At 38.9% G+C, this 21,604-nt stretch overlaps 2 protein-coding genes across 8 annotated transcripts in view; both read left to right on the top strand.

Annotated features, from left to right (window-relative positions):
- The window catches only part of LOC143349983 (monocarboxylate transporter 14), a 46,689-nt gene extending 39,819 nt beyond the window's left edge, over positions 1-6,870 (top strand). For 5 of the 6 annotated variants that reach the window (XM_076781693.1, XM_076781695.1, XM_076781694.1 and 2 more), the window contains exon 12: positions 447-6,870. In XM_076781693.1, the coding sequence (XP_076637808.1) occupies positions 447-607 (161 nt within the window). In that variant the 3' untranslated portion in view covers positions 608-6,870. The remainder of the gene's footprint in view (positions 1-446) is intronic. The other variant, XR_013081043.1, reaches the window with a different exon arrangement.
- A 3,708-nt stretch (positions 6,871-10,578) lies between these two features.
- LOC143349648 (uncharacterized) overlaps positions 10,579-21,604 on the top strand; it is a 67,760-nt gene continuing 56,734 nt past the window's right edge. The window contains exons 1-2 of one of the 2 annotated variants that reach the window (XM_076781048.1): positions 10,579-10,688; positions 10,772-10,957. The gene's annotated coding sequence lies outside the window, so the exon portion shown is untranslated. The remainder of the gene's footprint in view (positions 10,689-10,771; positions 10,958-21,604) is intronic. The other variant, XM_076781049.1, reaches the window with a different exon arrangement.

The following is a 21,604-nucleotide window of genomic DNA, read 5'->3' as shown; positions in this document are numbered from 1 at the left end:
TCAAAAATTATTTCTATTTAACAAGTAAAACCTAGAAGGAAAATAATATCAAGCAAGACGAAGTAGTTCAAGTTGTGTTACAATATAATAGAATGTATACGTTTGTTATAACATCCCAATAGCGTGGAAATTCTTCGAGTCGAATGGAAAGCGTTTCGTAAAGCCTAGAATTCTTAAGAAAAAGAAGTTGACCTTCGCGTCTAATTTACACCTATACTAACGAAAGAACCTGCTGTTACCCTTGAAACCAAGCAAAATTCGTTGGAATAATTTTTAACAAACAAGACGTAGTCTTCGAATCGTCAGCGTACAGAAGGAACTTTCACAAACATCAATAGCTGCATTTGCAAACCATAATAGAGACATTAGAAAACGTTCCGTTGAAAGTGAGAAAAGCGAATGGTAACGATCAGGGGATTCACGAAGATATTTTTTGACTCGTTTAGGCGTTTTCATGGACGCCACCGGAAGCTACGACGCCTCGTTCTACCTGTCGGGGAGCCTGATCTTCGTGTCCGCCTTGATCTGCTATCCCCTGAAGAGGATCAACCAGTGGGAAACGGGGAAGAGCAACGAGCAGGTCGCGGACGATCCCTCGAAATCTTGATCGTGATCGAGTACCGTCGAGCCACCCATAGACTGAAGTCTATTCCGTTCGCTGTCGGGCGATGTGTTTGTACATACTAATGCGTAATAATTTATAGCGAGCTAGCTCGTATCGATAATTAATCCGCGTCGTACGACGGGAGAGCGTACGCGATCGACCAGCCAATCGGGGACTCCGAAACGAAAGGTCTCCGATGTCTGAAACGGTCCAGCGTTCGAGCTAGTGCAATAGGCAGATCGGCTTCGACTTAGCGACACGGAGGAAAGCGAGTCACCGTCCAAACGAGAACGTTCGCGTCGTGGACCAAAGGCCTCGATCCACGAGGAACGCCCAAACGCCTCCGTGAGATAACCCAAACGTGAGATAACGATGATAACAACGCGTCCCTATCGTACCAAACTTGTACACATGAAATTATAATCGGGTGAAAACAATGCAAAGGCGGGGAACAATTATGTCGACTCAACTCTCGAGCAGCCATTTTATTCGAACGACGGATCACGAGATCGAGAGTTTCGATTCCTTAACGCCAGATTGTCATGCTTACGGTTACGGATATATTCTAATCAAGAGAAAAACTATTTTAACGCATCAACGACGGAGCATTTTTAGCAAAACTTTTTAGTAGAATTCCTGCAACGTGTGATAAATATTTTTGTAATTTAATATATTCTATTGAAATTTTCAGGAGTTATGTGTGGATAATAGAATTTTTTTAAACGAGAATGCTCGTTTCCCGTCGGTAATGCGTTAATCATCGATGTCCGTAAATATGGTGTTACAATTGCCCATTTCTGCGCAGAGCACGCTCGAAACAGTATGAAATTCTTCTTACGACGAGCCTTCGAGGATGTTCTGCGTCGCATGTTGTCGCATAGGTGGGAACGTGGATTCTCGAACAAAGTTCTCAGTTTCCGCAGAATGTTAATCGTCGCGAAACCAGTTCCCAAACGCGTGACTTCTTTTATATTCTGAGGGGCTTGTCGCGCGCTCCTACGCCATTTGCAACAGAAGTCTGCGACAATTGGTCGAGGCGGTGGGACATTTTATTAAACGTAGTGCGTTAAGAGAGAATATATCGAATGTTAATCGTCGACGCGTCGTTTTAAGAAAATTTTATTCGAACGTTCCCTCGGTGCTACCACAATCAGGCAGCCGGTTAATATTGATCTTCGAGGGTCATAGTTTTATACATATATAGCAGAAGAGTACTAGAAATATATAAAAAACAGTTCTTCGTCGTAAAATATTACACGCGAATTATAAAAATTGTCTGGGGGCACATTAATGGTTCAGATTTTATACGTCAAGATTAATAATCCGTGAAGCTTCCTACGAAGAATTTCGTTTCTAGACAATCGACAATCATGTAATCTAAGATTTCTCGTAGTACTTATTTTTCTGAACTCGTCAAAATTCACGAATCTAATGCAGATTTATTTTCGTTAACGTCTCGTTCTCGAGGATTAATTCCTTTAATGGAGAAAAGACATCTCCAAATGTGGGGTACGTAGCAGTCAGTGAGTTAAAGAGAATTAAGAAAGGAGTTTTACACGCAACATGACCAACAGATTATATACTCTTATTGTTAGACACAAGCGTGTTTGCGAGTTAGATAAGCACCCGTGATCTTTAAACATGGATCTATTTTTGCTATAATTACGTGCTGCTGAGAGCACACTGCTATATATACGATAGCGTACTCTAGTTACCTTCTAACGGTTTCCGCGATAGCCACGCCTATTTTCATTTCTTATATAGTGGAACAATATGTTTTGTAGTTTAGTTCGAATTCAAGGTCACATTTTTTTGTTTTATTCCTGCGTATTCTACGCGAGTAGAACGTGGAAAGTGGCGAAGAAACAGTTCATCGAAAATGATCCGTCTTCCCACGAAAGTTGGTAAAGTTCTGGCTAATCAGAATGCGTGGCGTTGGTCCCACTGTGTCTCCCACTATACCAATGTTATCCGTGCACCGTGTGGTATCTGCATTAGACTTGTACGCACGATCATCAGTGTACACGTAATAACAGGAGATAAAGGGATTACGGTTTTCTTTCAGGGCCAATTTTATAGAATTTAAATACTCGAAACGTTACCAGTTTATTACGAGAAAATGCTTTTTATAGCTTTCGTAGATGAAATTGAAATTTATGTGACAAGAAGATGGAACATTTCGAAGGAATTGTTTTTAAAAAATGATTTATGCTACGCCCACTTTGTCATAAGGGTAGTTACAGTATAATATTTGTCTTGTAAATTCCCACTCTAAAGTTTAATAATTTCATCTCCAATAATACACATTGCCACTATCGTGTGGAAAGTGTGGAGACAATAGAAACGTTAAAAGTGTACTGTCCCTGCAGCCATCTTCTCCCAAACGCACAGTACAAATCGTAACGGATTCATAGAACCAAACTATAAAACAGAGATAATGTTTTATTTCTACTATCAATTTTGCACAAACTTGAATAATTTTTTGTACAAACATTCGAACTCGCGCTCTGCGAATTTGTATCCTGTATCTTGCGTAGAGTACGTAGAAGATAAAAAGAATTTGACCTCGAATTTCCATTTCGAATTGAATGTACAGGTTTCCTCAGAAGTCTTTAGCATTATGGCATACACTTTGTACGTTATCGTCTCGATAGCGCGAGGTGTTCCGGAAGCCACACATTGCTTCCGGGTTACCTCACGAGTTATATTTCTATTATGATTAAGTTCACGATCACGCGACCAGTACGTTAAAGGCGTATGTACTTGCACGAACGAGTACGCGTAATCTCGATAGATAGTGCTGTTAGGGTATCCCAGAAAATATTGCATATTTCAAAACGGTGCAATATATACTTCAACAGTTGTCAAACTTCGATGAGCAACGCATTAAAACATTTCTTCCCCCCCCCCCCCCCCTCTTTTGAAATTGCGAAACGCCCTCTAGTCATAACTGTCGAATCATCGAATCGAATGCAGAATTTTTTGTAATCGGTGTAAAAAGAATTTTAATCTGAAATAGGTTTAAAAATAACCAGAATGCATGGTACCTAAAATATGTAATATTATCGAGGGAACCGTAACGATTATAGGGTTAATTAACTATTCGATATCCGGCGCTCATGGTCCGGATGATGGCCCCCTGTGGGCGCGAGGACTTGCTCAAAAATGAAATCCGTTCCTAGTGTTCCTAATTAATTATCTACCTTAGTATTTAAAAGCTGATGCAATCCGTCTTAAAGCGCGATCGTCGCCAGTCGCGCGCCATTTTGAATCGTCGGACTGGTCCAATCTTAATTTTTATAACGCAGCGACGTTTTGTCTGTGTTTCTATACGGGGCTTGCAGTATTCGGAAACGATTCCTCGCGACAAAATAAATCGAGAATGCGAGATAACGTTTTTGAGAAGAATAAATTCGAAGATCGTTGGTTAGGGACACGGACGCCATATTGGTTCCTCGACTAGGAGAATAGATTTAATTTTCTCGACGACGAGGCCACGCGCGAGAAAAATGTATTCTGCAATTTCGATTCATTTTTGGACGAGGAATCGTTTCGTTTATGCCACGAATCCACGACGTGCCTTGTATAAAATGTATCATATCGTGTGGCGACCATCCACATTTTAAGCGATGCCCAAACGTTGCAATACATCCTGTACACAATAAAAATAGACACGTAAGAAGTAAGAAGTTTATTGGTTCACTCGTTCAAAAGCTCTGCAGTCTGGTTTATAGTTGGCATTTTTGCAAATTAAGTAGCCTATACTTTTCCATTGGATTATGAGTAACGATAAACAAAGTTTCATCCGGATTGGGCAAAAATAACGAGAGTTATAGGGAAGTCACAAACACACAGACTTTTAATTTTCTATTAATAATTCGTCGATCCAAGTTTTTATTTACGTAAACATTCTTTCAGATAGAGTTGCGAATACGATAACGAGCGATAAAATTATTAAGTCTAAAAAGTATGTTAAGAGAAAATGGATTTTCCATGCTGATCGCGCGTCGCCTTCTGCGTTTCTTTTAACCTGCCACTCCTATCCAGCATTGGAGGCGCAACGTAATTCTAGAGGCTCGCGACGTTATAAATTATTTATCGTTGGGTCGATCGTACGTCTACGCGATCGTTGAAACGCTCGACGATGTCTAATTGGCTACGCTTTCTTATCTTTCATTACCAATAACAACTACTCTGTCGTTTTAGAATTTATTAGACTATGCGACGGCTTCATTAATCTTCGTGTCTTGTATTTCTTTACGCGTCCGTGTCGGTTTGCTTCAGAATTGCGATTAGTCGAACGGTAATACTATACTTCCGGTATAAACAATTTAAAATACAATTTCTATTCTGTCGTCCAGAAATGAACTAAAATCCGCGTAAACATCCTGTATTCAAATTTAAATTCATTTTCAATTAAATAAACCATTTATAATCCAGTTTTATCGCACACCAGTCTTATAATCAATAGGAATTGCTGAAACTTCTTTGGGTGCATAGTGTCAAAGTAAATTTAAAAATAAACATAGAAGACAGCATAAATTATAACAATAATTACAGACATTGGATGGGGGATGAAATGCCCTTTAAAACGAGTGTTCATTCAAGTCGATCGCTTAGTTAGTTCCGGAGATATAAGGGTTGAAAGCGTTTGTTTACGTTTCATTATTGACATCAACGCGAGGTCAATGACCTTGCGCTTAATAGTAAAAAATTACCCCTTTACATAAATTACGGTATCTCCAAAACGGATAATCAGATCGACATAAACCAAACACTATTTCAAAAAGGAAGCTTTGTCGCTTCTAACGGTGGCTCAATTATGCAAAAAACATTGGTAGTTTCGGAACTTCAGGCGATTAAAGTTTTAATACGCTTTAATAGTCTTGTAAGACGAAGAGCGAAATTTTAAAAATTATCATTTTCATTCATTTAAATTACGATATCTCCAAAATGGAAAGTCAGACTGACATAAATCAAAAACCATTTTAAAGGGGAAGCCTTGCCGTTTCTAACATTGACTCAATTATGGAAAAAAACTAATAATTTCGAAACTACACGTAATTAAAATTTTAGTAATTTCAATACGCGTTCTTAGACTGTTCTGAGACAGTGGAAACTTCAGATACTATCTGTTTATCTTTGCTATATATTTCCTATTTACAACTAAAGCTAGCCAGAATTTGATATCAAATTTGGTCTGTTTTCTTACAAAATAATGTAAATCATTCAATCGGTAGGCAAGTGCTGATAGACAAGACAGACTACATATGTTTCTCAGAAAACAAACAATAATAAATAATAGTATATTAAAAATTCTAAACGAAATTTTAAAAACGGTTCATTTGATGAACACATATTGTGGGTTTAGTGTTAAATTCTACCAAACCATATCAAACCATTTTCTACCCTTGTTTGAGCGATTTCTAGCCCGACAAAAAAGTATAAAAATTGTAGTATGCGAATAAATATACAATAATAGAATCGTAAAAGTGCGAAAACTGAAAATAGTCTAGTTAATATTAAGAAAAAGCTTTGTCGAGGCAGTTCGATTTTCGCGGTCCTCGCGAGTCCTGCAGCGATCATAAACGTTTCCTGTTCCATGCCTGTGCTGCAAAGAAGTCAGTGCGGACCCGTTAAATACGGGAGCGATCATTATGAATTCAACAAGCACGATTCGCTTGATATTCCCCGCTCGTTCCGTTCCTCTTTTCACGCTCCTGTAAGTTCCCCGTGCAAGGTGAATCTGTATCAAGGAATTTCGTATGAAAATTCTCGCGGTGCCGCAGTATGTTCCGGTCGGGGAACGCGTCCCGACGTAAGTTCAAAGAAGAAGGTCGTCGAAAAGAGGAGCGGTGTTTAACGAACGGCAATAATTTATGCCGGGGCATGGTCGCGCGTGGAAAAAGCTCGTCGCGAAAAGACACGAAGACTTCCGAGGCGGGTGCAATGAACAAAGTCATAAATACCGAAGGGCGGCAATTCCATTTTACGGCCCGAACTTCGCCTGGGTCCGATTAAATTGCTCTTTTCCACGCTGCTATTGCTGCTCGACTCCGCGAGAGATAATTGAAAAGAATGCGGCCCCTTGTTGAGGGGTTACCACAGGTGTCGAGAAAGAAGGTAAAGTTTCTGATTCTTTTTAACAGAACAAGCGTACGTGTAATCTATTAATGTCTTAATAATACTTTTAATATTAAGTAAAGGAAAGGAACAGGGAAATTGTATCAGAGATTATTTTTTTTTCTTGTTACTAGTGGTAAGCGATCTTTGCGAGAGGATAGATTATGCTTGTAACGAATATTTTTAACGTTTGATAAATGTAACATCTTTATTTTGGGTAGGTGTATATTGTTGAGAATGTCACGTTCCAATGTATACGACGCCATATTGGAAATCATGCTGACAATAGGAAAGTAAGACTGAAAAACAGAGAATTCGGATCGTTATCATGTTTATAATTACAACCAGAAATAGAAATAAAAATAGCAGAATAAAGGATACATTTTTTGACTCGATTTGCACTATTGTATTTATGAAGTCTACAGGAAAGAGGATTTTAACCCTTGAGTGGATTTTCAATCCCAACTGAATTATTTTACTTAATGTCGATTTTTACTAAATTGGTAAATGTAAATCAACTTCCCTTTAAAGCATTTTAAAAATAACGAACTAATGGAGGATTACATGAATTTTCAAATAATTACATCGACATATATTAAATAATTATTAGTTTAAACTTAAGGGTAAAGGAATGTTAATTTTAACAAATATCGAGTTTCACATTTGAGAACGTCAAAGAACCCAAAAACCTGACGTTTCCTCCTTTTTCGTGGACTCTTCGTGCGTTGGTGTTAACCCATCGGGGCAAATTCTATAACGTATGGGAACGAACGAACTTAATGGATATTCCATAGAAGGTTACGAAGCACATTTTGCATCGGAGAGTTAGATGGATGTTAATTGCCTTGCGAGCACTGTAGAGTAATTATTGTTCTCTGGGACGGAGAGTGGGGGGGCGAATGTACTCGTAAAGTTGGGGACTGCGGCTGAGAAGCAAGTAATAGTTTAGGACACATTGTTCGCTGATTAACGAACGAATTATTTGCAAAAATACAATAAGAAGAAAATAATTATTGAAAATGATAGTGTCTCGAGTTCAAACGAGTAATTTTGTATAAAAGCGGAACGATCAGTTTCGTGAAACGCGTCGAAGAAAGTAGTCGTTGAGATAATCGAGGACCCTCGAACACCATCGATTCAAAACAAACAACACTGTGTAACCACTTGGAAGAGTTATCGAGCGCGCCAAATCTCGTACCGTATCCGCAGTAAACACTGATTCTCAGCCGTCGAAGGACCACTCGAAAAAAAGAGGGTCAGCCTGAGCACGAGGCGAAGCTCAACGGACTGAAAGTATTCGCCAAAAGAGCTCGCGTGCCTCGGAGCATCGCTTTTCACCGGTAGGTTCAGGAAGAAAAGGATCCAGGCGATCAATTTTATCCGCCGTGTCTGCAACGAAAGCCAGTTCACCCGCCAGGCGTCTAAAGAATGCATGCTCGAGGAAAGGAGGGGGAGGGACAATTAACTATCTCGCGAGATTCGCGCTGAGGAAAAATCTCTCTCGCCAGTTTCGACGTGAACTGACCTAATGGAGGCCACGGGCACGACGATCGGGGCTGGACAAAATTTTATTAGCTGCCTCGATAACCTTGCAATCACTTTAATCGTTCGAGTAGTCGCCATTGTGTTCGACAATATTTCTCAAGTTGGAGTTTGAAATTGGAAATAGATAACGTTGGGAGAGGGTGCAGGAAAAGAATTTATTTTTAAAGATATTTAACATTTAATTCTTGTTTAATCGTGGTAAAGTAAATTTTTGATCGTTCGTGAGATTCGAACCCAGAGCCTCGTGTCAGACACGTGTCTGATTATTTTTACTGTAGAATCACTAGAGAAGGTTTGGATACAATCGGTGACATCTTGTCTGTGAAAAGATATTAGTTATCGTAAAATAGGCTTGATCTCGCTAATAATTCTCCCTTTTATCCCAGTTACGATCTCAAACTTCATCATTGAGTACATTCGCCGCGAATAGCCCCCTCTATCCCCTGAGAAATAATACGTACTTCTCGGTACTCATAAAATGATTACCTCCATCTAACTCTCCAGCGTAAACCGTGCTTCAAAACCCTCCCTGAAGCATCCATTAAGTTTGCTCGAACGTCCCCCATTCACCCCCTTCTCTATAGAGTTGTCTTCGCGAAGGGTTGCGCAGTGTGATCGAAACTATGGCAGGCAACAAAGGTACGAACTAGGAAACAGTTATGTATACAGTCGTCAATTACTACTATTATGAACTAATAACACTTGGTTATCAGCTTTGCGCAAGATCAATATTATCAGCTTAGCGGAAGACTTTGTTTTGTAACGTTAGATTTTGACTAGAACATATGCTTGCACTCAAAGACTTTTCTTCGATCATCTACTACTAACTCAAGCACACTTTCTTACGAAATAGATAGTAAATACTTCAAGCAAACATATTTTTTTTTCCATTCTTTGCTTATGTATTTTGTCCTATATAATCACTTTAAAACAATAATATCGTTATGTTCCCTTGGAGAGTACATTCAAATTCTTTATTGGATATTCTTTCAAAGGGGACAACCGAGTGCAAAGGGTGAATAAGAACGAAAGAATTTGTACTGAAATATTTCTACCAGAGTCATCCGTATTTGTGAGTTGCTTGACCCCATAAATAATTAATAATAACATTCAATCCTTAATATACGACAATATAAACATTGGTCCAATTAGATTTATTCCCGGATAAGCTTGATCCCGTTAATAATTACAAATAATACGTGGCCATTGATCAGAATTTTTATTTCGTAATAATACCGCTACATCGGATTTTATTTTTATTACAATGGCTCGAGGAAACGAATACAAAAAGGGTTAATTTAGAGTGCAAAATTTTTACGACAAATTACACCCAGTTTGATCCAAAAAGCGATTTCCACACCCGTGGGCTCGTTAGCCACAATCTCTAATTTCTCCATTGAATACGTGCTCGCCCTTTGAGAAACAATGGCCACCCCCTCAATACTCATAAAGCAATTACCTCCATCTAACTCTTGAGAGTAAAATCCTCTCGGAGGCACCCATTAAGTTTGTTCAAAAGGTCCCCGTTTCGCCCCCGTCCCGCCCCATAGGATTGTTCCAGCTGCAAAGAACGCGTAGCAGGGGTCGCGAAGGGCCGTGCAAAGCGAGAAAAAACGAAGTCAGTACGCGGGACGGGGTAGTAACGGAGGGCAAGAAAGGCACGAACCGCGAGGCATAAGCCGTCTTTCGCGGCGGTGTCTCGAAGGCACCGGGTTCTCTGCTTCCGACTGCAGATACATTGCGACATGGAACCGGGGGTTAGTGTAGGGGGTTTCGTGGCGGCGCCAGAGGGGCGAAGGGACCGGCGACGCGGGTGGCGGGTCGCTCGGGGCTCGAAAGGGGGATGAAATGCGCCGCGACGCGCTGCGGCGAAGCCAGACGGAGACCGAGCGACCCCTCTTCTCTCTGCATCCGCAGCATCCTCTCTCTCTCTCTTCGTCTACTTTCTCGTCGACTCCATCTCACCTTCTCTATCTTTTCTTCCACCCTATTCACTATTTTCTTTCCTCCGCTTCCACCATTAACCCTTTCCAGCACCCCTAATCTTTTCTTCGGGCCTTCTTTCTACTTCTCCCGTTTCGTTCCCGCAATTTCATCTTTTCTTCAGTTTCTCTCCCCCCTCCTCCATTCGATGCCCTTACGTTCCTCCAGCTTTCTCCGTTTCGCCCCCCTCTACGTTTCACCCACCCTCTGTCGCGTTCCCCGTCCTTATCCCACTCGCGATCGCCCTCTCTGTCTCCCTGTTCTCGTCCCTCCTTTTCCACGGTTTCACCCTTTTCCGACTCTCGCGCTGCCTCCCCTCCCCCGCCGTTGGCCCTTCCGTTCCTCTTGCTTTCTCCGTTTCACCTCGACGCGGTCCAGTCGAGCGTCGGCCCGTGCACCGAGCAGTTCGCCTCGCGGCCCGTCCGCACGACAGGTGCGTGTGGAAACAAACCCCTAGCCACCAGTTCGATTTCCACCAAGGTGGTCGCGATTCTAACCGTTGACTAACCGTCGCAGGATCCAGAGGATCCAGACGCCTGGGGGATCGAGGACGGAGGGAGCCAGCAGCCGGTGCCACCAACTACCCGTCACCGGGGGATCCACGTGGCGTGTGGCCGACGCGGTCAAAGGTAGAAGGGTGGAAGGGTGGAAAGGGCTACGAGGTGTACTCTTATTGGACCATCGTTCGACACCGGAATAGCGGCAAGTGTGCACGAAACCGTTGCAAGGTAAATGTCCCAGTGGTTGTGCGACCGAGGAAAGGATTAACACTTTTATCCTGCTAATACTGTTTAAATTAATACGTAGCTGTGGCACGCTCATTTTGTTTTTATTTTTTGGAAATAATTTTATCGATATCGCGTCCCATCGCTATTTTAATACATTTGTACGCGTTGCTGCAATATCAAGGTTCCATGCGTGGTCGCGAGTGTGGATGTTTCTGTGATTATGTGCGATCACTGACGATTGTATACTCTCGTCAGTCTCATGCTGTTTTAAATGCTCGTGAGTTTGTAGAACATTCGCGTTTACTACTGCTCGTCTCTTTTTACTAATTTGGGGTTTAGTGAAAGTGTTTGTTTATTTTTGTTCGAGAATTTTGTATTCATTTTATTACAATATACCGTCACCTGTCTGGAAGACCAAAAATACGATAGTATAAATACTCGACCTGCTCGAAGATGGACCATTCAGTTACGATCCCTTATTCTGTTACTATTCATTCACGAGAGCAGAAGTCAACGTTCAGTCTGTTAGTCGACGAGCAGCTTGCTTAAGGAACACCCGAAACTAGGACATAATTATCTTGGAGATTATAGTAGTTCGTAAACTCGGAACTTTGAAACTTGACACGAGAGGAACATAAAATTACTGGTGGTTCTTGAAACATTCTAAACACAAAAATATCAGCCAGTGTATGTAATCATTGATAAAATAGAAACAGAAATATAATTCACTGGTGAAGGTGTACGATCACTAAAACTTCCACATTTACGAGTATACATACAGCAAATTTTTACATCACAATTACACATTAAAATTACACATTAATATATTATTCAAACCGTGAATGTTTTTCTCCGATCCTTTAAATTCGTTTCAACCTTGTTTACATTAATTTTAATACGTATTTCACATATCGATATTGTTGTGCTACAGACTTCGTCCAGACACATGAGCGAAATAAATAAACAAAGAGTCCAATGTTAATACAAATTTACATCGACGTTCAACCACCGGGACGAGTCCATCCACTGGGACATTTACCTTGTGTATGCTTGGTGGAATAAATTATTATAAACTTAGAGTTTAGACGATAGAGCTCATCATTAGTTTACAATACTTGAGAAAGTCGCTGTAATTGTTTCGTACAATGTAGAGTTTGTTTTTCCAAGGCGACGTATTCGCCAACGCGCTAAACTGGGGAAAGGAAGCTCGTGCACCCGGAAGCTCGGAAATGTTTCTACGCAATGCACGAGAGTTTGCGCCTATCCGCGTTAGAGTTCATGTTTCTGGCTCATCTGACATCCTTTTGTTTGGACTAATTAATTCCTTCGCTAAAGTTTCTCCTCTTAAAACATTGACTCGAAATTTTGTTGGCTCTAGCGTGTATGCAGCCCATGAATAATACTAAGCAAAGAAACTTTGGTGAATAGGAGTCGGAGATGGGAAATATTCTTTGCTATATTTGGAGAACTGAACGATTTTGGTCAAACATGCAAAGAACGTTTCACTCTCTTCACTATTGTTTTATTTAATTATGTACAATATTTTTTAGTTTTTTTGCCGTGTCGTTTTAAAGTCAAAGTTCAGTTTCTACACGCTTCCATTATGCTTCTACTAGTAATAAGAGCATCGTAAGGTAGAAATATAATGTTTGAAGCTAGTTGCACGAGAAATATTTAAAAATGTTAGTACGACTTTCATAAATTTATTTTAGCAAACTGTGTTATCGCACCTCCTTGAAGTCGATAAAGCGTCCTCGTCGGGGCAATTTTTTAGAGTAGGTTTTTGTATTATATCCACCGAACGATGAGAGCAAAAACGACATAAATTTCATCCCTTGTTACCGGCTTCCACTTTCTGATGCACGACCTTAGTTTCAACACGTTTGGAATGCCTTGCTCCGCACATCTGCTCGTTTCGCGTAGAATTATATTTACGACATGCTGATCTAACCAAAAAAAATACTTGAAAAGCATCGAAGATACTGTTATAATTTTTCCGAGTTTCTTGAAGGCTTATAAATAGCGTTGAGTGTTTATGATCGATAAATTCGTCAAAATGTGAATTGCATTTATGCATATTACAAAATATAAAATTCTATGTACAACACTATTGATGACCTTGAAATCTCCGTATCACTTTATACTGTTATAATTATTCTTGTTTATGCATGTGTTTCGTAAATATTAATTTTATCTTGACTGGCTTTTTAAGATAAACTCTACTTCTTTCGATCAAGGGGGACACATTGACGTGGATTCGAAAGTCTTTGATTAACCAAATGGAAATTTGTATATTGCAATAGTGTCGAGCAGTCGTTGCGCTAAAGCATGCAAATGTCAAGCATGATAAACGAATGTATTATAAGAATGATTTTACGACCTTATCCGTGTTCTTAAATATAGAACGAACAAAATCAATGGAGCTGTCCGTGATACAGGTGTACTTGACATGAATCGATGACTTTTGCTGCAATTACGCTCACTCGAATTTTGCGAAAAGTTATATTAATCGCAGTGTAGTCTACTGTGATCTATATTCGGATATAAACAAGAGCAGAATCATGCATACAGGAAAAAAGACATTTTCAACAATTTCTAATCGAATCACGCTGCGAAAAGTAAAGCAAGAGAGGCAAAATTCAAAATCTTCGAAGTTATTTTTCAAACAAAGCCTCGAATAAGAAAATTTTATTCCATACATTCGATTCGTTTCTTCGTTCAAAATGATCAATAACATCGTTCGTGCCAATTAATTACCGAACACTCTGTAGAATCCCTGTGATTTTAGCGGTATCGTGACATCAGGATGCATTCTTGTTACGGGACATCTACGCTGCGTCGAACGTAATCAAAGTGTGGCGCTGCTTTGCTGTTTTGTCCGGACCTGTTAGTGGACTTATCAGAGATATTGATTCTACAGGCCAAAATAAGACGAAAATCAAGAATATCAATTTCTTGACTGAGGCTTCGTTAAGAAGTTATTAAAAAATTAAATTAAAAAATTTCAAATCATTCTGGAAAAATTATTTTCGGTTGCGGGAATCAATTACAATCATTTTTTATTAATACACGTACCCCCGAAATCTTACACACTTTCGAGAAAAAAATTCATTACTGAAAATATAATGTCTGACCATAACTGTCTGGTTACCCTGAAAAAAAAAAATTTCCAATCATTCTAGAAAAATTATTTTTGGTTGCAGGGATCAATTACAATCATTTTTGGTCAATATACATACCCCCGAAATCCTACGCATTTTCGAGAAAAAAATTCCTTACCGAAAATATAATTTCTAGCCAGAAATGTCTGCCCGAATTTTCATGCGAATCTTTAAAATGTCATAACTTCTGAACGGATTGGACGATTTTAATGTTTAAAAAAGCAAACTACGCGTATTTTGGTGTAGAATATGTAGAAATTACAAAAATATTCGAAAAGTTGGTCCTCGACCCCGCAAAATGAGGAAAACCCCATAAAAATGGTTTAATTTTCAAACAGCCATAACTCCTATAATAGTGAATATATTTCAATGAAACTTTTTTCTGAAGTAGAGCTCATGGGTACCTACAAAAAAGTATTAAACAACTTTTCTGTAGGGTGACAAACAAAATTACTAAAAATGAAAAAGGAATTTTTAAGAAAAATCGACAGCGTGTAGGTGCTTAAATTTTTCGACGAAAAAAAAAAATTTCAAATCGTTCTGAAAAAATTATTTTCGGTTGCGGGGGTCAATTACAATCATTTTCGGTCAATAGACATACCCCCGAAATCCAGCGCATTTTCGAGAAAAAAAATTCAATACGGGTGAAACTTTAAACGTTGATATTCTTGATTTTCGTCTTATTTTTGCCTCCAGAATCTTCCATTAAAATTTTTCTCAGCGGTGGCCGAACATTCTGTATAGCAACCGAGGGGTCGGTCGAGCGCTTGTGAGAGCGCGGTCCCTCTAGTGGCGAGCATGGGAGGTGACGCCATAAAAGTAACAAACAGCAGAGTGGTGTACTCTGCTCTGGAGAAGTTACAACTGTTTTATCTTGTCAATCTGCCTTTCTAGAACACACCGTGCAACGTTTTTCTTTTTTTCAAATAGAAAGGAAAGAGGAAAGCTCGATTTGAGGGGCGAATTCAAGCACGATAACAGAATGTCCGAGTAATAAATGGAGATGCATAAAAACGGTTCGATACTTCCGAGTTCCCGCGAATGAATATTCACGAAGAAGAAAATCCGCGGAGAAGTAAAGGAGGTACAATGGTAGAGAAAAGAAACGCGTCAGGAAAAGGGGATGTACACAGCAAAAGAAGAATACTTCGAGTTTAGCGAATTACGAAAGCTTCTTTGTCCTTTTGTCCGCGTATTTACTCGACGTGTTCCTTTCTTTCGATTGTTCTGCAATTTCTGTAAAATGGAAGAGCGATTGCATAATATCTACGGAATCAAGGAGACGCCACCAGGTTATGGTGTGATTCGCGGAATCTTCGAGAAATTTAATGATACGACTTATTGTAGAAAATACTGAAGAGCGAGAAGAAAGCGGAATTTTTCACGGTTTGAGGATCTTTTAATTAATTAATATTCATTTGCGAGGGAAACGCGGATTGATTTAGATTCCTTCACTTCCTTCGTTGCAATTTTTGAAATTTTAAAATAAAATAAATTAAACCTCAATTTATAGAGATTAAACATCCTTAATCTACAGTTTCGTGTTTACCATTTTGTTAATCTTTAATATTTGAAATTTTTATTTTTGAAATTTTCAATAATTACAAGTCAAGCTTTATTTATATATTTCATACGTTTCGAACAAAGATGCAGGAAAATTTTGTACGAATAAATAATGAATTTTATTTTGTTCGTCGTAAAATATTCCATTTTAATTGGTTTCGTTTAAATGAGTCTTCTTCGGTGCTACAGAAAGTTTAACAAATAAAATTACACAGATCAGTGACATTAGTTTCACCATAAAAAGAAGGAAAATATACGAACGAATTGTGAAAAATATAAACATCGAGTATGACTCACAGAAATTAATTAAATATAGGAAAACGATTTTTCAGTGTAAAAAACATATTACTTTCGAGTAAAACTTGTGTCATATATCTTTTTGTGGAAAATGTTTCCAACATGAACTCGAGACGTATAAAATATACAAATCTTTTCTCGCAAGATTATGAATTTAAATTTCGTAAATATTGGAAACCCCTTTTGTTTTTACTTAAAACAATATTTGTAACAAACCAACTAGAATTTGCTGTAGATTCACGCGATTAAATAACCGGTTCAAGAGTCACGCAGCAACAGGTTAATCTGTATAATTTTGGTATTTCAACCTTTTGTACCATCCGCTCTACAATTCAAAATTGACAATTGCTCCGAACGGTGTGTTTTCAGTCTTTACCTCGCGTAAAGGGTTCCGAGTTACATGTTCTGCGGAAAGAATATCTCGAGACCAAAGGGACACGTTGCAAGGGCCATTTTGGGCCGGAATCACGTTGTAAATGCACACGTGAATGGCGCCTTGTCCTTCGTATTCCGGTCAGACACGATCTTCAATGGCGTGCGTGGAAATTGAAAATTGGTTTCGCGTGTCAACGTGCAGGGAATCCCAAACCACGGATTCTATTCAGATCCCTCAGTCCATTCCTTTGCTCCTTAATCTTTTCTAACTCACCACACAAATTATACGAACGTTTCCAATTTGTTTTGGTACATTTCTTCGTTTTCTTCTTTCCTAACAATTTTTTTTATCAAACCCTAAATATTTTCAACCGTTTTGCATTCTCGCTAGAAAATTTTTACGTTGAATTTTCGTAAATAAAACTATTTTTTCCCGCGAATTATACGAACAAAGTAGCTAATTAAAATTTTCTGTCGATGACTTAGTAAAATGGCGTTCAGGGGTACGTAACTTTTCCAAATCTGTTTTGTTACGGTTCTGGCAATTTGTAAGGAATCTACTGGTCTGATTTTTTTTGGCAAACCCTTTGTTGAAATCCATAAGCAGCTTACCTAGGTCAAGCTTAAAGGGACGTTAACGCGTAATGCAACTTTCGCGGACGCATGGATTCCACGTTTCCGGTGGAGGCTTCGAAATACGCCGCGACGTAAGTCCGCGAAGCTTTAGGCGTCCGTGAATTTATCGTGCTTCGCTGATACGAATGCCTTTGCGTGCTCGGTTTTACGCCTGTTTGCTCCTGTTTCGGGCAGAAAATCGCAGAGACATTGTCTCGTTCTCGATGGTGAATTATGATGTGCGTGAGACGTCGATTAAAATATGATTTCAGTTATTGGACTCACCTGAATCATCGTGAAAATACAAGTAATACGATTATACAAGAACGTTTGTACGATGTGTTAACCTCTACGATACGATTTTTCTTTCGAATGTGTCAGTGCATTTGTTGAAGTTAATTCTAATTTGTATAGGAATCGATTCCTCGAGCTATTCGAGTTATAATTTGTTATAATTTGTACACAAACGTCTCCTGAATTTTGTATCATCTTTGTCAGTTTTCTAGAATTTGTAAAATTTGTAAGATTAGTAAAACTTGTGCAGCTTCGACGAAAAAGTTTCTCGATGCTTTTTTAAAAACGTATTCATGCCCATTATTCGAACGTCTAGTACCGTGTCGATAGTATCGGAAATATTGAAACGATATCGGGAGACAAAAGGTACGCATGGCTGAATGGAAAGCTAATCCACCGATCGGATCTAAATGAAACAATATCGCGTTCGTGCTTCCGCGAGAGAATTCGATTGCCAGACCTTTCACCGACGAAACAGGAACAACAGCGTTCTGGGTTCCGTGTCTCAGCCTCCTTGCTTCGCGGGCATTAATCAAATTAAAATTTCCGTTTATGATCGGCGAATGGCCTCGAAGCACCGCGGTTCAACGTTTCCCTTTCCGTTTCTGGCAGCGGCTTAATTTAATCTCGCGAAAAAGGTCGACGATCGTCGTTTTATCTTGCGGAACGATGTCTTGTACTGTGAGTGGTACAGACGTAATTTTGTACCGAAAAAATGAATCGAAAGCGGAAGAGAAATTCTTTTTGTGCATTTATTCATTCGTTATTAAAGTACCTGATGACTAGAAAATTGTTGGAAACGTCTCTGTGAAATATAATATGGAAGCCAGTAAATATACAAAATTTAAACAAATTTGTATTTTACGAGCAACATGGTGATTCTACACGAAAAACCGAATCGAAAATGTAGAATAAAATTTTTCCATTTGAGACTTCGTTTCTAAGGAAAACAACTTTGAAAATTTATGGAGCTCCAAGTCGCGCGTACGCCATAAATTTTCAAAGTCGTTTTCCTTGGAATCAAAGCCTCGAGTGGAAAAATTTGATTCTACATTTTCGATTCACTTTTTCACGGCAGAATCACCGCCGCTTATGTGATACTTTGTTTTAAATTTTCCATTCGCACCGTTGTGGGCCAGTTATTTTATTGCGTCGTCTTCGAAAACCTGTTCCGTAACGTTTGTTTCATCGTATCGTAAATTGCTCGTTAAACCTGGACGCGTGTCCACTTTGATGACTTTTCATTGCCGGTGTAGTTTATACTTCCCATAAAATAGTCATGGTCGAGGACCGCGCGCACGTTACCCGCGTTATTTATGTTCGCGATAAACGCCACTGAATTAGAAAGTAATTGACTTCGCTTCGGATCACGCTACGCTCGTGTCGCGTCATTCCTCAGCATTCTAATTCAGCTCTCTTTATAAAGCAAATAGGTGAAAAGATATTGTACAAAGACGAGGGTCCGAAAGACAAAGGAACCTGCGACGTTCGTCACTTGAAATCCACCGTTCACACCACAATGATCCGACGAGTCCATTGTGCAGTTTGCGGCTCGCGTCCCGCGAAGTAGAATGCGCCATTAATGCTCAGCCAAGCGTGCCCCAGGAGTGCGGAGTTAATGGGTTAAACTCTTCTGTGTCTATAGAGGCTGGGTATTCGTAAGGACAACAGGGGTAATTAACATAGTTCTCGATTTAAAGAGCGTCGTTAATTACGTTTCCGTCCCGATGAGCCGCGCACGTCTGTTGCGGACACGAAATCTCGAAACGGGCATACTGGGTGCTCTGTTAGATTTCTTTCATCCACCTGTGTCACAAACTAATCTATAATTAACGCGTCGTAATTACATTGTTGGATATTAAAAATCAAAGTCGCAAGAAATAACTAAAAACTGTTTTGACGGTAGATTTATTCGTTGATAATTTGTGGTACGTGTTTATGGTTATGTATTTTTTCTTCGATTAACTGAAGTAAAAGTTTGTCGAGCAGGGCTGTGGAAAAATAGTAATTAGAATGTGTGTACTTACATATGGGAATAGTATTGTGAAATAAGTATTTAATTAAAATGTAGGAAAATAATATTTCATCACATAGTAATAGTATTGTAAATAAGAGGTTTTTGTCCTTTAACATTTTATAGTACCACGTGCTTTTGTTGATAACGTAAGACGTCTACGTTCAGAAATATTTGTAAAAAATATTTATTTGTAAAGAAGTTGTTTAGTTTTAAAATTTGTAATTTGTAAGTAGTAAATGATATTTTCTCATGATTTAAACATTTAATAGTATTTCCAAATTCACTTATGCAAATATTTCAACGTTTACTATTTTATGTCAAATTATTTCAAATTTTCCACAGCCCTACTGTCGAGTACAATTTTCAATCGCGATGTTTTGATCCTCGTTGACAGTAAATAAAAATATTACAACCTAAAACAGTATGAAAAATAGATTTCGTTTACTAATTTGTGAATATTGATGCTCCTATTGACCATACATATTAAGTTTCCATTTATTCGTCGGTGTCGCAACGATCCGAATTAGGTTATGATATAAGTTTTAATATTTCTGAATAGCGAAACATCGGATCGATTAAACTTTTTGAATAATTTGAAAAATGGATGTATTTGAGATAACGAGTATCGTATTAAACAATTAACGTGTGTTTAAAAGTCACAATTTGCGGGACAAATTGCACCGTGCCGAGAAGGAAAATGGCGTCGTGTGTGTGGAGTTAGCAGACGGTGGATCAACTTTTGGAAAAGAGATTAATGAACGCAGAGTCGTTCGTTTCCCAATTACGGTATGTCGTCATCCATCTTTTAGTAAACGACTAAGCGGATAACCGAATTCCTCGTCGAAATCTACTAGCTAATGCGTTATCCATCATTGTAAAGTAAACGGCATGATAAACATAACGCGCGCCATTAGTATGCTTAACCGCCACCGCTATTAACCTCTCAGTGGCGGTCTCCATACGTGGCACAGTACGAGAGGATTTGGTTCGCTCCCTTGAGGCTTAGAGTTATACACTGTTGGCGCAGTTTCTGTTCAAATTTAAACTTCCAAAGTATGCAATCCATCGGCCATATACGAACTATACTCCATGAAACTTATTTTCATCACAATAGTGCACGATAGGCAAAATATAACTAATTTATCGTTGAGTATTCATGCAACAAATTCTAACAGTTTATAACAAATTGGTTTCCTTCATAGAGAAACGTTGAACTCAACATTTTCGAAGATACTCGAATCACATTAAAATATGTTTCTCCAATTTTACATGTAAGAGAACATTGCGAACCACGAATACTCTTGTCGGTGACATTTTGTCTCTTTTCGTAGCTACAGGATCCACCTGTCGAGATGTTTCTGTGGTTGACACATTCCATTTCGGTAGACACGAATATCTTCTTTCCGACGCGATCCCTTCCATATTTATATCGACGACTGCTACACGCTCCCATCATCCATCACAAACTTCTGGCGCACCCTGTATGCAGTGGGGCCGCAAGAACGGCAGCAGCAATTAAACGCGGCCATTTATTGCTTCCGTTTCCGATAACGGTGTCGATACGGTGATTTCCTCGATGACCGTGCGAGTTTTATTACCTGGACGAAACTCGACCTGCCCACCCTGACGATTATCTCGGGTTATTTAGCACGAACGTGACAAACTTAGGCTGGTGTTCGATAATTGTCGCGGTTTCGTGTCACTTACGAGATTTTTTTTTTTTAAGAAAACTTTCTCTGATATAAACTTTTTTTTTAAGATACTCCCACCGTATAAGTCACGATATTTACCGGTAAAAAATAATTATTAAAAGAAAACTATGATCCCATAAATGTAGCAATCGATACATTTGCGGTGTGCGTGATTAGCCAAGAGAAGTTTAACGCTTTTGTGTAAAATTTAATTCTCCTTTAGATTTATTTGAAACATTCCTTAAAATTTATACTAATAACTATTATACACGAGAAAACATGTGTTCCATTTGACTACTTTGTACAGCGAGTTTCTTCTTGAGTACATTGTATATATCTTCACAGTAGGTGTTCAAAATTACCTATTTACATCCAAACATAAACCTGGAGACGTTTTACTAGTGGTTGTCTTACTTTTTCTGTTTGTCTAGGTATTATTTATAACAATAAGTCCATACTCAAGGATCATACACGATGATATTTTAATAATCGAACACCAAGTACTCTAATGTTTACAAGACATATTCACATATTCAATGTTAGATACTGGACTCTGTTCATAAATGATTTAGTTCAACTTTCCTCATTTTTTGAGACAATTATTCCAA

This window comes from Colletes latitarsis, chromosome 14, assembly GCF_051014445.1.
Source record: "Colletes latitarsis isolate SP2378_abdomen chromosome 14, iyColLati1, whole genome shotgun sequence".
Classification (NCBI taxonomy): domain Eukaryota; kingdom Metazoa; phylum Arthropoda; class Insecta; order Hymenoptera; family Colletidae; genus Colletes; species Colletes latitarsis.
The sequence above is the reverse complement of the archived record's forward strand: the minus strand, read 5'-3'. Positions and strand labels throughout refer to the sequence as shown.